Source organism: Macaca nemestrina, chromosome 15, assembly GCF_043159975.1.
Source record: "Macaca nemestrina isolate mMacNem1 chromosome 15, mMacNem.hap1, whole genome shotgun sequence".
Classification (NCBI taxonomy): domain Eukaryota; kingdom Metazoa; phylum Chordata; class Mammalia; order Primates; family Cercopithecidae; genus Macaca; species Macaca nemestrina.
Genome location: NC_092139.1, coordinates 32867943 through 32883533, shown reverse-complemented (window position 1 = coordinate 32883533; position 15591 = coordinate 32867943). Strand labels below are relative to the sequence as shown.

The 15591-nt window shown below is 52.4% G+C and overlaps 1 protein-coding gene across 1 annotated transcript in view; it reads left to right on the top strand.

Annotated features, from left to right (window-relative positions):
• Nucleotides 1-8039, top strand: part of LOC105496174 (XK related 7) — a 32731-nt gene extending 24692 nt beyond the window's left edge. Inside the window, exon 3 of the mRNA XM_011766325.2 lies at nucleotides 1165-8039. Within this exon, the coding sequence (XP_011764627.1) occupies nucleotides 1165-2117 (953 nt within the window). The 3' untranslated portion in view covers nucleotides 2118-8039. The remainder of the gene's footprint in view (nucleotides 1-1164) is intronic.
• Nucleotides 8040-15591: the final 7552 nt, after the last annotated feature.

The following is a 15591-nucleotide window of genomic DNA, read 5'->3' as shown; positions in this document are numbered from 1 at the left end:
CAGGCTCCCTGGGGATGCCCTGTGCGCTTCCCCACCCCAGCCCAGGGCTCACTCAGTCAGGGTTTTCGGAGGCCTGCCCCTTCTACCTCACCACCCTCCAGGTCTCTCGAGACCGCCGCATCCCCTTCGATGGCCCACTTACACTCAGAGTGAGGAGGGACCTGGCCGACACCCATCAAGCCCCCTGGGCTCTCCCGCTCTCCTCCCTTCCCCGTTGCCAGAGCCAACCAAACCCCATCTCCCATCCAAACACCTAGACCCTCTGGGGAATCCCCTGCCCACTTCGTTCCCTAACCTGATCTCGGCCTGCATCTCCTGGGGACCCCCTGCCTCATAGACCTGGCCAATGACCATCAGTTTCCAGAGAGCCTACTTCACTGGGGGGCCCCGGGAGGGTCCTCCCAGCCCTAGTCCTGGCACTCATCCCCTCATCCTCCCTAAGGCCCTGTTAATTTCCCACCTTGCCCCTTCCATAATGACAGACCAGGCCAAGCCCCTCAATATCAGAGAAAAATCGCATCCCCCTGTCTCCCTGAAGCACTCCATGCTCTCCCCACCCAGTCCCTGCCCAATCCATCCTCAGTGTCCCAAAAGACTATCACCACCCCTCAGGGCCCTGGGGATCCCTTGCCCAGATACTGGATCCCAATCACAACGCTTCCCACCTTGGGTCTCCCCGCCCCTGCCCCTCAGCTCTGCTCAGCTCAGCTCTAGATATTCCTCTCCATGCCCGGCCTCCTACTGGTGGCCCGCGACTTCTAATGGTCCCCTCCTGGCTGCTCCACACCCTAATCATGACCTCCTCTTCACCTCCTCTTCCACTCCCAGCGTCCTGGACCCTCATTTTCCACCCTCCCACCAAGACCCCTGAACCCTAACAGCCCCATACCACAGTCCTAGATGGAGGCCAAAGCCCCATCTTCGTCTCCCTTTATGCTCCCACCCTGCAGAAGTACCCAGTCCCATGCACCCTCACCACGCCTCATCATGGCTCTTGAAGCTCCCCACCTCCCAGACCTTCCCCACACCCCTGCTGGTCCATAGCCCCTTTCCTCACACCTTTTCAAAACCCGGCTCCTGTCCCAGAACCCTCCGCCTCTCCCCAGACCCCAACCCGAGCCTGCCCCTAACCCAGCCCACCCCGCCCCTGCCCTGTCTCCACAGCCCTCTCCACCTCTGCCTCCCTCGTGTCTCTGGCCTGGACACTGGCCTCCTACCAGAAGGTGCTGCGGGACTCGCGGGACGACAAGCGGCCGCTGTCCTACAAGGGCGCCGTGGCCCAGGTGCTGTGGCACCTGTTCACCATTGCCGCCCGCAGCCTGGCCTTCGCGCTCTTCGCCAGCGTCTACAAGCTCTACTTTGGCATCTTCATCGTGGCCCACTGGTGCGTCATGACCTTCTGGGTCATCCAAGGGGAGACGGACTTCTGCATGTCCAAGTGGGAGGAGATCATCTACAACATGGTGGTGGGTATCATCTACATCTTCTGCTGGTTCAACGTCAAGGAGGGCCGTAGCCGACACCGCATGACCCTCTACCACTGCATCGTCCTGCTGGAGAACGCTGCACTCACCGGCTTCTGGTACTCCAACCGTAACTTCTCAACCGACTTCTACTCCCTCATCATGGTCTGTGTGGTGGCCTCCAGCTTTGCGCTGGGCATATTCTTCATGTGTGTCTACTACTGTCTCCTGCACCCCAACGGGCCCATGCTGGGTTCCCAGGCACCTGGTTGCATCTTTCGTGAGGCCTCAGAGCCCTGTGGCCCACCCGCTGACGCCATCACGAGTCCCCCCAGGTCCCTGCCAAGGACTACAGGTGCTGAGCGGGATGGGGCCTCGGCAGGAGAGCGTGCAGGAACCCCCACCCCACCTGTCTTCCAGGTGCGGCCTGGCTTGCCTCCCACACCAGTGGCCCGCACCTCGCGGACAGAGGGGCCTGTCATCCGGATTGACTTGCCTCGCAAGAAGTACCCTGCGTGGGATGCTCATTTTATTGACCGCCGGCTCCGGAAGACCATCCTGGCACTGGAGTACTCCTCACCTGCCACGCCCCGGTTGCAGTACCGGAGTGTGGGGACCACCCAGGAGCTGCTGGAGTATGAGACCACAGTGTAGGCTGCAGTGTCCCCGCACAAAAGGGACAGGCTTGGCTGATCCCACATCGGCCACAGTGTTGAGCCCGGAATTTCAGGGCCACCAGGCTAAGGGGGAGTGGATCTGTTGGTTCAAGAGTAGAGCAGCCCCACTTTTGGGTTCTTTCAGGGGACGGGGCAGCCTTGCAGAGGCCCCAGCCCTGGGCCCCGTTTTCAGCCTTGTGGCCCATTCCCTAAATTCCCCTGACCCAGGGCCTGGGGAATCATCTGGTGCTACACTTTTCGAGCTGCCCTGCTTTCATGGGGCCTCCACACCTCTCCCCTGCCTGGTGTTGCCCACATGTTGCCCCTGCTGGACTTGCCAGAGAAAGGGCACTGTCTGGGGTCCATGACCTAGACCCTGTGCCCCTCCGGGGTTGTGGAGAGTGGGCTGCCTCTGTGGTGGCAAAAGACCTCTGAGAAGGATGGAGGAGGCCGTGGAAGGGATGGGGTGAGGTTGGAGCATCGTGTGGACAGGGATGGCATGGCTCCTGTAGCATCTGGGGCCTGGAGCCAGGGCAAGAGGGAGTTGAAGAAGGGAGTTAGGGTGGGGCAGGGTGTTGGGGTGGGGAGCTGGCAGTGCTGGAGATGGACAGGAGAAAGAACTGTGGGGGTCTAGGCTGGCAGAAGCATGGAGGGGTGGAAGACTTGGGGGAGGGGAACCTGCAATCCAGAGCATAGCGAACAAGAATGAACTCCTCAGGAGATGTCTTGTTGTGGGCTCTGTGAAGGATGAAGTTCCACATGCCTCGGGTGAAATATTTGAAGGAGCCATTCTTTATTCTAGATGAGTACCTGGAATGTGGCTTCTAGATACAGGTCTTCAGCAGAGCAGATAAGATGTCTGGAAAGATCTCTGGGCTCAAGTGCAGCTGAGGTTTTAGCACATTTATCAGAGGAACTGATCCAGAAGCACGCTTAGTTCTAGATTGAGTTCTAGAGTGCTAGGCTGATCAAATGTCCCAGGGAGCCACTCTGATCTGTGTATTCTACTGTGATGGGGGAGGACACTGGAGCCCCGCTGCTCTGCTGTGGGGGATTCTAGCACCTGTCATGGTGGTGGGGGAGAAGGGGTTCTAGAGCCCAGTGTGAATGGAATTTTCTAGGAATGGGTGCTCTGATTCTAGACTTCTGGGGCTTATGGGAGCTCTAGGCCCCTGTTACCTTGGTCCATAGCCATCTTTCTAAAAGGAAATTGTCCTCAGAACCCCTGAGACATTTCAGCTGCCAACTGGTTCCCAGCTGGAAAAAAAATAGCTTTGGGGACGTGACATGAATCCTGGCTCTCAGCCACCCTGCAAATGGGGCTCCCTGGGGCGACATCTGGGAAACTGACTTGTTTTGCCTTAGATCTGATGACTCCCCAGGACCTGTGGTCTATTCCCATGGCCTGAACATCCTGGTGTGCCCAGGGGACTCACTCAAGGCCCCTCCTCCCACCTAGGACAGCCAGTGCTGGACTGAGGGGGTGTATGGGAGAGGAGAAGTAGGCAGTTCCATGGGGTGAGGAGACAGAGCCTCTAGCAGAGCTGGGAACCCTGCCCCCCTCCACACACACATACACACAGACACACACACACTCCCACAGCAACTTAGGTGTGATCAGTGGGAGAGGACAGCAGGGGATGTTAAGGACAGATGCAAACCTGATCCTGGAGTGAGGTGGGCCATGAGAATCCTAGACTATGCAAATTAGAAGGGTGCTTAGACCTCCCTGGTTCAGCCTTTCTTGGGTTACAGATGGGAAACTGAGGCCCAGAGTGGCAGCTACTCTCTCAAGGTCCCAGACTCTGGGCTGCCCATCAAAAGGTGATGGGTAATGATGAATTGCTGGGGATGCAGGGTGACCCCAAAGGCAGAGAGGGCCAGACTGCCCACATACACACAAGCACAATCACAACCATGATACAAGTCACCCTCCCCACCAGCACACAGGCCAAGATGGTGTGTGCATCATCCCTCCTGCCAACACAGCAAGAGTGCTTTTCCTTCTTTCTGCTGCTAAGCACCCTCAGGAACCAGGCCTCAAGGGTGATGGGAGCTGGAAGAAGCCCAAGGCTGACCCAGGCCCGCTCTGTTGGACTCATCCATCCTGCTTGTTCTCTGCCCAAATCCATCTTCGGAGACTGAATTCACACACAAAGCCTTTGTGAGATGGGAGCTTTGAGGATGCAGACCCAGAACCAGAAACAGACTATTTCTCCAGGGCCGACTTTGTGCCAGGAATTTTCACCCCATGTCGTTTCACTCACACTCTCCTCTGGTCATGACATCCCTGCAAGAGAGGCATTATCAACCCATCTTACAGATGAGGAAACTGAGGCCCAGAGAGGTAGCATGAGGGCCACCCTTGGCAAGTTGTTCTCCTCCCCAGTATCCCAGAATGGCCCATCTGGCTGCTGCCTTCTAGAGGAAAAGTCCTAGCTGGGGTCCTTTACACTCCAGGAGATTCCCAAGGTGCAGGGATGTGCTGGCAGGGCTTGGCATGGTCTGAGGCTCACAGGGAAGCCATGGCCACATTTTTGGATTTTACTCCACCCCTACTCCCCACCTCTTATCAACCCCACACACCCTTCCCTCAGGGCCTCTGCCTGCAGGGACATCTGGGCACAGAAATGGCCACAGTCAAAGGGCCCGGGGAGAGGGCTACAGGCACCTTCTCCTGCTTCTTACCCTCAGAAGAGTCTCAGCCCTTTAAGGACTCTCCACCCAGGAGCTCGGGACCAGGCCTGAGGCCCCCTGCTCCACTGGCTCTTCCCTTCATTTCATTGGGATAGAGGAGTCAGATGAGGGAGGGGTCCATCCCCTTAGAGCTGTTGTTTTGTTTTTCTTTCTGTGACACAATCTACCTCAGCCGGTCTGTCCCCTGGCAGAACTGACCCCCCTGGTCCTCTGCCCCCTGTCCCCTGACCCCCACCCCAGTCTAGATGCTCAGTCCTTCCCACCCTCCCAGGGTCCTTGCAGCCCAGAGGGTCCCTGAGGGTCCCTTAAGCCACCTGCCCTCCACATACATTAGACAGGAGAAAGTGAGACCCAGAGAGGACCAAGGACTCACCAAAGGCCACACAGGAAGTCAGTGGCAGTTAGGATTTCCCTGGGGATGAGAGGTAGTTGGGTGCATCTTGATTTTGCCAGGAACAGAAGAGAACAGGATACTTTGGGTACCAAATATGGCAGACCCTGCCCTCAGTTACCTCTGACCCCAGGAGACCAGTGTCCCCATTTCCAGGGCAGACTTCTGTCTCCCTGTTTTCTTAGAACGACCCCCAGGCTGTTGACTGTGTTCCCCAAACCTCTGCAGGCACCACGCCCCCATCACGGCACCTCCTGGCACTGATGTGACGTGTGTCTTGTAACTGTCACCCCAGCTGAACAGCACAGACCTCCCCACTCCCCCAGAGGGCTCCCCAACAAGGGGGCCTTATTTGATCCCCTCCTGTCATCTGCCTCATTCTTGTGTCTCCCCAAAATCTGCCTTACCCTCAGTCAGCTCCCTGCTACACCTGTGTCCCACAGAGGCATGTCACCCATGAGAGTCGGGGCAGGCAGAGGGCAGGAAAGGTGAGACCTGGGGAAAGTCCAGGTCTCTGGATAAGGGCTGAGGGGCTGGGAATATTCAGGGAAGGTCTTGCTTGCAGCCAACACCCTCCTAAGTACTCAAGTTCTGCAGGTTCTTCCCTTGGAATTCATCTGGGCCTGGAGTCCACAGAAGCCTCGGACAGTAGGGAGAAGGTTTTCTGGGACAAGGGCTTCATGCGATGCAAACTCAAATGCCTCGACATAATGAAAATAAGAGTAATGGAGACAATAGGGAGTGGTGGGGACTCTGGCAAACAGGAGAGTGACTGTGTGCCCTGCCTGTAGGAACTAAAATTCAAATGTTTGGGAAACTGCAGGCCGCTCATATTTAGCCCACGTGCCACCAGTTTGAGACTTACGGTTCAAAATGTTGAGAAGGTTCTAGAGTGTCCTGCAGAGTCTCGAAACCCCTCAGGGGAAGTCAGGGACAGAGGCTGTGGCTCCCTCTGAGACTTTGCTAGTCCAACCCTAAATCCCCATCACCTGGCTATCTGAGAACTGAGCCCACTGCCCTCTCAGCTGAAAAGGGAGTCTGGGGGTCCACAGGGTCCCTGGTTTGGGAATCATCATTTGATAAGGGCTACAGGCCCTCCAGTGCCTCAGGTTAGGGGCTGCTGGAGTCTTTTCCAGCTTGGGGGCCACTGGTTAGGAGGAATTGACATTGGGTTGCAGGGGAGTCCAGGTGCAGGATATGGACTGAAAGCCAGGACCCAACTGTCCCATTCTGTGCTGGCCCCTGCCACCTTTGGCACCTGTCTCCCTCCCAGTTCAAGCTGTGGTGGGGCCTGCAGTAGAGGTTGGTAGGGGGAGCTGTCAGTTTATGTTTTAAAGTGCTTTGCAGTGTCTCAATGGAAGGGACTGAGTGGGTGCCAAGCCACATGGGCAGTAGTGGGGCTGGGGTCTGAGTCCCCCTTCCCAACCACAGAGGCTTCTGAGACCCAGGGCTGGGGAGGAAAGGGTCTGCAATGTGCCGTTCTGGTTGGGGAGAGGATAGGACATTTCTGGGTCCTTGGCTGCTCCTGATAGAGGTATGGGGAGGAAGGACTCTGGAGCGGGAGATGTGGGAGTGGAAAAGGAAGGCCCCGTTCAAGCCTGGCCTGGTTTCTGGAGACAGAAAACTCCCCAGGGGACAGAGAGGTTACCCCTTGTGCTGGGCTTCTGCCACCCTTCCCTTCTCTGGAGGAGGAGGCTGCCCTCTCCTCAGCAACCCTGGCCTTTATTCTATGCATAACCACAGCAAGAGCACCCCCGGGCCAGGCTGAAGGGGTGGGGGTCCCAGGGCACCTGCAATAATCTCAGAATGGAGGGTACCCTAGGACAAAGAAGGGGTACAGAGGCACCAGGGGGTAAAAGACGATTCCTCCATCTCTCTCTCACCCAAACTCCCCCAGATCGAATCCGACCCTTTTCTGCCTGGTCTCCATTAAGCTAAACCACTGAACTTGTAGGGGCCTCATATAAACACAGCCCCCAGCCCCCCTGCTTTCCAAACCCATCATGAAATAGCTGGAAGGGATCTGAACCGTTCCCATAGCTCCCTCATTATTTTCTTCCCTGAGGATCCTGTGGTTTGGAAGATTTTTCTCCCAAACCAGCCTCATTTCTTGAAGAAGAATTCATTTTCCCACATTAAATTAACTCAAACTGAGCTTCTGATTGCAGATAAATGCTTCCAAGGCCTCAAGTCAACTTCTAGGGCTTGAAGGTGGGGGAATATTTGTATTTTATTGAGTTGCTTAATACAAAATTCCTAAAAGCACTCGTGGGTACCCATTCCTGCTTTCACAGGCCCTGAGGGTCTGGGACCCCATGTTAGGAATCAATGGTTTAGACATCCAGCATCCTATTTTACTGAAGGGGCAAGCCCAGTGATGGGAGATGGCCAGCCCAAGGTCATACAGTAAGTTGGTGGCAGGGTGAGACCAGAACCCAGTTCTTTTGAGGGTCCCACCAGAATACCCCCAGCCCTGATCCTCCCCTCCATGCCCCTGGAACTGTAGGAATCACTAGCCATGCCTGAGGGGCTAATCTCCCTCTGTCAGCACAATTCTGAGTGATTCTTCCCCTACCTGTCGTCTCTTCCTCCCTAACGGGCCCTCACCCCTGTCCTCTTCTGTTTCCTTTCCCTGGTCCCACCTCCTGGTATTTACTACATCTGTGCCATCCTCCATCCCTTGACCCCCATTCACCCTCCGTGCTTCCCCCAGGAGGGGGAGGGGGCCCCAAGCTGGGGCCTCTTTACTGAGACTCTTTTGTACACCACGAACTTTTTGTATATTTTTAATTTTGCTGCAACATGAGATATTAAAAGTCATTTCAGTACGTGCTGCTTGTGTCCTATTGTTTTGGCTGTTCTGGGCCAGGGGAAGGAGATGAGGAAAGAGGGATGGGTAGGGTACCACCTGCCACAATCTCTGTGGCTTAAGAGAGAAAGGGGCTGGGAGAGGGTGGGACATTACACAACGTCTCCTGTTTATTGACAGCGTCTCAATCGATCAACTAGAATCCTAAGGACAAAAGTTCTACAGATTATCTCCAAGTTCATTTTACAGATAAAGTGGGTGGGGGGAGATAAAGGTGGGGATACTTGTCAGAGATCACAGAATGAGTCTATGACAAAATCAGGACCCAGACTGAAGTTCCTAACTCCACTACAACCAATACTTATTGAGAACCTACCAGGTGCCAGGCAGTTCTAGGCATAGTGAACAAGAAAGATATAAAACAGGCAAGGTCCCTGCCCTCAAGGAGCTTACATCCTATCCTAGGGGGTGTTGCCTCTTAGAGGGCCTCTGTCTCCAGGCCTTCCATCCTAATCCAGTGGTTCTCAAACTTCAAAGTGCATGAAAATCACTTGGAGAAGAGGGGATATGTTTCAAATGCATATTTCCGCCTCCATAATCAGGGAGTAGGTAGAACATGCCTGGAAATCTGCATTTTTAAGTTCTTCAGGTGTGTTTAAAGAACATGGCTGGGAATCCTGCATTCTGGTGCAAGCAGATCTGAGGACCTGACCTTGCAGATCTTTTTTTTTTTTTTTTCCAGAAACAGAGTCTCACTCTTGTCACCTAGGCTGGAGTGCAGTGATGCAATCATAGCTCACTGCAGCCTTGTACTCCTGGGCTCAAGCAATCCTTTTGCCTTAGCCTCCTGAGTAGCTAGGACTGCAGGCACATGCTACCATGCCCAGCTAATTTTTAAAACATTATTATAGAAATGAGGGTCTCCCTATGTTGTCCAGGCTGGTCTCGAACTCGTAGCCTCAAGCAATCCTCCAGCCTTGGCCTCCCAAAGTGGTGGGATTACAGACGTGAGCCACTGCACCCAGCCAAGGACCACTACTTCAATGTACCCTCCATAAATCTGATCATGGCATTTCCTTGCTTCAGAACCTCCCATGGCTCCCCAGTGCCTTCAGGATAAAGGTCAAACTCTTCTGTCAGATTCTGACTTTTTAGAAACTGGGCCTAAAACCACCTCGAGTCTCATCTCTGACATACCCCACCTGGCTCCCATAGCCTCTCCAAACCACCCATCTTCCTGTTTCCGTAAGACTCTCCTGATTGCCATCCAACAGGCTTTCTCACCATGCTTTCATGCAGGTGGAGCCCCAGTTCTTCCAGGATCCCCCTCCAAAGTGCCCAGGGAATGTAACCCTGACCTGGCCCCAGGAGGCAAATCATGATTGACCAAAGACAGTGGTTTCCAAACTGTGGTCTCCAGACTAGTAGCACCAGGGAACTTGTTATAAACGCAGTTTCTCAGGTCTCAGACCTACTAAATCAGCCACCGTGTGGACGGGGCACAGCAATCTATTTGACAGGCCTTCTGGGTGATTCTCATGTATGCCTACATTTGAGGACCATTGGTCTAAGATAATTCCCTTGACCAGGGATTGATGGGGGCAGGGGCATGTGACCCAATTCTGGTGAGGTAGGGACTGCTAAGTGTCCCCCAGTATCCATGTTCCTCCTTTTCTCTAAAGAGTTTTTAGCTAGGCACATAGCCACTCAGAATAAAAGACTACATTTCCCAGCCTCCTTTGCAGCTAGGCTCCGCTATGAACCAAGTTCTGGCCAAGGAGAAATTTGTGCTACTTACATCACTTTAAAGAGACAGATCATGTTTTCTGCTTTGTTGACCCTACTGGCTGGACTGCAGCTGGGTGGAGAGAGCCATCTTGCAGTTGATAGCAGAACCACTGCTTGGTGGAGCAACAAAATAGGAGACATCAAGGTCTGGGACCCAGGGGGCTGCCACACCCACCCTTGACTATTGCCTGAAGAAGAGAGAAACTCTCCTGTTTAGGTCCGTTATTCGGTCTTTGACTCAGCCGAAAAAAGTCCTGGCAAATGCATCTGGCCCCTGGGTTCTTAAGGGAAGTCTTCGGAAGATTCCTGGGAAAGGTTTTGCTCCATGAAAAAAAGACACACAAGAAGGGGAAACCCTTGGCCTTATCTCGGGATGGCATCATGTGCCACTCCCAAGGCCACTGCAGCCACCTTGCCAGGTGCGTGAGTCTGCTCGGGCTGCCATAACAAAATACCACAGACCAGGCAGCTTAAACAACAGAAATTTATTTCCTGACAGTTCTGGAGGCTGGAAGTCCAAGATCAAGGCATTGGCAGAGTTGGTTTTGTTACAGGAAAGGGGTCCCCATCCAGACCCCAAGAGATGATTCTTGTATCTCACACGAGAAGGAATTCAGGGTGAGTCCATACAGTACAGTGAAAGCAAGTTTATTAAGAAAGTAGAGGAATAAAAGAACAGCTACTCCATATGCAGAACAGCCCAAAGGCTGCTGGTTGCCCATTTTTATGGTTATTTCTTGATGATATGCTAAACAAGGGGTGGATTATTCATGTCTCCCCTTTTTAGACCATATAGGGTAACTTCCTGATGTTGCCATGGCATTTGTAAACTGTCATGTTGCTGGTGGGAGTGTAGCAGTGAGGACGACCAGAGGTCAGTCTTGTGGCCATCTTGGTTTTGGTGGGATTTAGCCGACTTGTTTACTGCAACTGTTTTATCAGCAAGGTCTTTACGACCTGTATCTTGAGCTGACCTCCTATCTCATCCTGCGACTTAGAATGCCTTAACTGTCTGGAAATGCAGCCCAGTAGGTCTCAGCCTCACTCTACCTAGCTTCTATTCAAGATGGAGTTGCTCCGGTTCAAACACCTCTGACAATTTCTCCTGAGGCCTCTCTCCATGGCTTGCAGACAGCTGTCTGTCTTCCCACTGTGTTCTCACACGGTCTTTCCCTGTGCACAAGTGACCGTGCTGTCTTGGTGTGTCCAAATTTCCTTTTTTTTTTTTTCATTGGAGATGGAGTCTCATTCTGTCACCCAGACTGGGGTGCAGTGGCGCGATCGCAGCTCACTGCAACCTCCACCTCCCAGGTTCAAGCGATTCTCCTGCCTCAGCCTCCCGAGTAGCTGGGATTACAGGCGTGTGCCACCACACCCAGCTAATTTTGTATATTTAGTAGAGATGGGGTTTCACCATGTTAGCCAGGCTGATCTTTTTTTTTTTTTTTTTTTTTTTTTTTTGAGACAGAGTCTTGCTCTGTCGCCCAGGCTGGGGTGCAGTGGCCGGATCTCAGCTCACTGCAAGCTCCGCCTCCCGGGTTTAGACCATTCTCCTGCCTCAGCCTCCCGAGTAGCTGGGACTACAGGCGCCCGCCACCTCGCCCGGCTAGTTTTTTGTATTTTTTAGTAGAGACGGGGTTTCACCGTGTTAGCCAGGATGGTCTCGATCTCCTGACCTCGTGATCCGCCCGTCTCGGCCTCCCAAAGTGCTGGGATTACAGGCTTGAGCCACCGCGCCCGGCCGCCAGGCTGATCTTGAACTCCCGACCTCAGGTGATCCGCCTGCCTTGGTCTCCCAAAGTGCTGGGATTACAGATGCAAACTTCCTCTTCATATAAGGACACCAGGGAGATTGGAGTAACATCCACCCTAACTGCCTCATTTTAATTTCATCACCTCTTTAAAGACCCTGTCTTTAAATACTGTTACATTCTGAGGTCCTGGGGGTTACGGCTTCAACAAATAAATTGGAGGGACACAATAACACCAGCAAAGTAAAAAATATAAAGGAATTTGATACTAGTGTTGAGCTGCTCAAATAACCTGAAAGCACTCATTATTGGACTTGTTTTAAGAGAGAATAAATGTTCCTTCTTGTCTAAGCCACCTTTGGCAGGGTTGTCTGTTCCTTGCAGGCAGAACTCTGGCACTGTGTTTGCTCAAGCTGTTCCCTCTGCCCAGAGTAACCTTCCTTCCATTCACCTTTCAAGGTTTGGCTTAAATGCCACCGGCCTGGGGAATGGCTCCTGATTCTGCCTTCCCCCAAACAAGTTGCTGGCCTGATACCAGAGTTCTTGGCTTGTGTGTCTTTGTCTCTAACCAGATCCCGGTCAACATGTGCACTGACCACCTGCTGCTACTTTCCCCACTCCTGCCTGTGGCAGGCATTGATAATCAATCCCTTCTTCCTGCTGGGAGTAGATCCAGTTTTTATAATCCTCTACGCAGCCCTCAGGCAGCCCCTGCCAATCAACTGGAGGTGGCTCAAAAGAGATGAATCCTATCTGCCACAACTGTTGTCTTTGAGAGCAGGGACTTTGTTTTGCTCATCTCTTCTTTGATTCACAAGCTAATTTTAATAATACTTTATCATTGTGCACTTCTGTTCTCATTCAATCCCTGCAGCAGCCTTCCAAGGCAGGTACTGCCATTTTCCTGCTTTTGACACGTGAGGGCTCTGAGGTGCTAAGAGATGAGGTAATGTGTTCAAGGTCATATACATTTGAGCCTACATCCACCATCTCCAACCACTTCCGCTGACATTTACTAAGCACTTCATCTGTTATGGCTCTGCAGGGAGCACTGCAGGGAATACAGAGATAGTTTTCTAATTTTAGTAGCATGCAAAACACTTATCGCCCTATCTGAGATTCCCAGCAGTTCAGCGATGTTTGGAGCTAGTCCAGGAATAATACAAGCTTCCATTTTATAGACAGGGAAATTGAGGCCCAGAGAGAGGAAAAGGCTTACAAAAGCCAGTCATAGAGATGCCAGAGCAAGAGACCACATCTCTCATGCCCTGCTGCTGCTCCAAGGGTGGGAATTCTGGGCTGGCTCAAGGGGTTAAGTTGGAGCTTTCATGTCCAGAGCAGAGTCAGGAATTGGCTAGCACACCCTGGCCTCTTCCTGTTCGCCTGGCAGGCTGAGTGGAGATCTCACTTCCTGTACTGGGAGGTGACCGGCAGGATGCAGGGGAGCAGGAGGGAGTGGCTGTGAGAGCCAGCACTAAGCAGCCTGGGCCATTTCCCCTCCAAGGGAGGGGAAGGAAAAGGAAGGGCTAGTGGCTAGGATCTCCTGTAGCTCTCACACCCAGAAGCAGTGGGGAGCTCTGATCCTCCCTCCAAGGCACTGACCCTGAACACCAGGCTTTCAGAAAAAGTCTTTCAGTAGAATCCAATGCATTGGTACTTTACGGTTTCCAACTGCTCTTCCATCCATGGCCTGTGTCTTTCTGGCCACAGCTCTGACGAGCAGAGCAGGGCTTTGGGAAATTATTGTTCCCATTGGAAAGATAAGAAAGCTGAGGACAAGAGAAGTTACAATAAGCAACCTGGACCAGGTCATATATAGCAAATCAGTTCCAGAGCTTAGGTCTCCAGAACCCAGGTGTCGCTGCAAGGTGTGAATGGGCCACTCAGAACCTTTCCATCTGTCCTGGGTGGGGCATGCAGAATGCATAGGTCCTAGAGGTAAGGAACGCTAGGCTCAGATCTACACCAGCCAGAAATCGCAGCTCCTCCTCTCATTCACCGTGTGACCTCCTTGAACCAGGCTCTGCACTTCAGCCTCAGTTTTAAAAATTTGTGTAATAGGTACTATCATGGTACTCAACACTGCGAGGAGTAAGATAAAATATGTAAAGTGTTCAGCACAGAGCCACAAAGGGGACCTTGCCTCTCTAATATACTTCCAACAGAGTAAAACAGCTCAAGACCCTATGAATATGGTCAGAATAAAAATGGAGTCACTAATGTTAAGAAAACCTTGACAAATAGAGCTGGGGAAGGCCATAGAGGATTTTCATGCTTGCAAAACAAATAAGACTGATGACAAAACAGATAATAACAAAGACTGATTACACAAAAGACTACAAAAATCACAACCTTGCACAAAGGCCATCGAAACCTTGCACAAAAAATACTTCCACAAGGACATCTGCCCAGCAACTGCCTGTCCAACTTTAGACTGGCGTCATGCTTGCTCTTGATCTTGGTAGTCAAGGATAATTAGTTCAAAAACAATAACATAATCCTTATTTTTTTCTTTTAAAAATTTTTGTCTTCCCCCACCTCCCTGAAAGTGCACATCACTTACTATGGCATATAGGTAATTCCCACTGCAATGCTTAATTCCTAAATGAAATTTCTTTTTTTTTTTTTTTTTTGAGACAGAATCTCGCTCTGTCGCCCAGGCTGGAGTGCAGTGACCAGATCTCAGCTCACTGCAAGCTCCGCCTCCCAGGTTTACGCCATTCTCCTGCCTCAGCCTCCCAAGTAGCTGGGACTAGAGGTGCCCGCCACCTCGCCCGGCTAGTTTTTTGTATTTTTTTTTAGTAGAGACGGGGTTTCACCGTGTTAGCCAGGATGGTCTCGATCTCCTGACCTCGTGATCCGCCCGTCTCGGCCTCCCAAAGTGCTGGGATTACAGGATTGAGCCACCGCGCCCGGCCCCTAAGTGAAATTTCTTTTAGACAGTCTCTGTTTGTTCTTTAAGTTGACAACTGCTAGGCAGGTAAACAGTTAATATTTACTGAGCACTTTTTTAAAAAAAATTTTTTTTGAGATGGAGTCTTGCTCTTTTTGAGATGGAGTCTCAGCCAGTCACCAAGGCTGGAGTACAGTGCCGCGATCTCAGCTCACTGCAACCTCCACCTCCCAGGTTCAAGCGATTCTCCTGCCTCAGCCTCCCGAGCAGCTGGGATTACAGGTGTGTGCCACCATGCCTGGCTAATTTTTGTATTTTTAGTAGAGACGGGGTTTCACCATGTTGGCCAGGCTGGTCTCGAACTCCTGACCTCAGGTGATCCGCCCACCTCAGCCTCCCAAAGTGCTGGGATTACAGGCGTGAGCCACAGCGCCCGGCCTTACTGAGTACTTAATATGTGCCAGAAGTTCTTCTAGGTGCATTTAATCCCCACAAGGTCACTATGAGGTTAAACTAGTATTATGCTCATTTTAAAGATGGGAAAACTGAGGCACTGGTGGTTAAGAGACTTCCCAAAGGTCATAACCCTAGTAAGTGCCAAAGCCAGGATTCAAACTCAAGCAGCCTATCTTCAAAGCCCACGCATACTGCCTCCCTTCAGAGTAACGATTAATTTTTAAAAATCATAACTCGCTTGGCTACAATACTCTCTAAGACACTTTCCACCGACTCTTTCATTTCTCACCACAGCAGCCTAGGGAGGGAGGCAGTGTTTACTTCCAACTATGGAGGGCAGGGGAAACAGGCTGTGAAAGGGGGAACCGACTTGCCTTGCCAAGGTCACACAACAAGGTCAGTGGCAGAAGTAGGGCTGGAACTTGGAATTTTCCAAACTAGGACTTCAAATGTAGGGGGCCCTTCCCCAGCCTTGGCCAGTTCCCAAGCTCCCCCAATAACATGTCTTCTGGCTAGAGGCCTTGAGCCTCCCTCCTCAGGTCAGCTCTGCCTGGGCTTCCACCCTTCAGCTGCAGGGTCCCAAGGCTGTGTCCTCCACACCCCCTGCCCTCCCCGTCAGATGGGAGGGGCAGGAACTCCAGGGCTGGTGGAGTTTCCGACCAGGCAGGAAAAAGAACAAAGGAACTG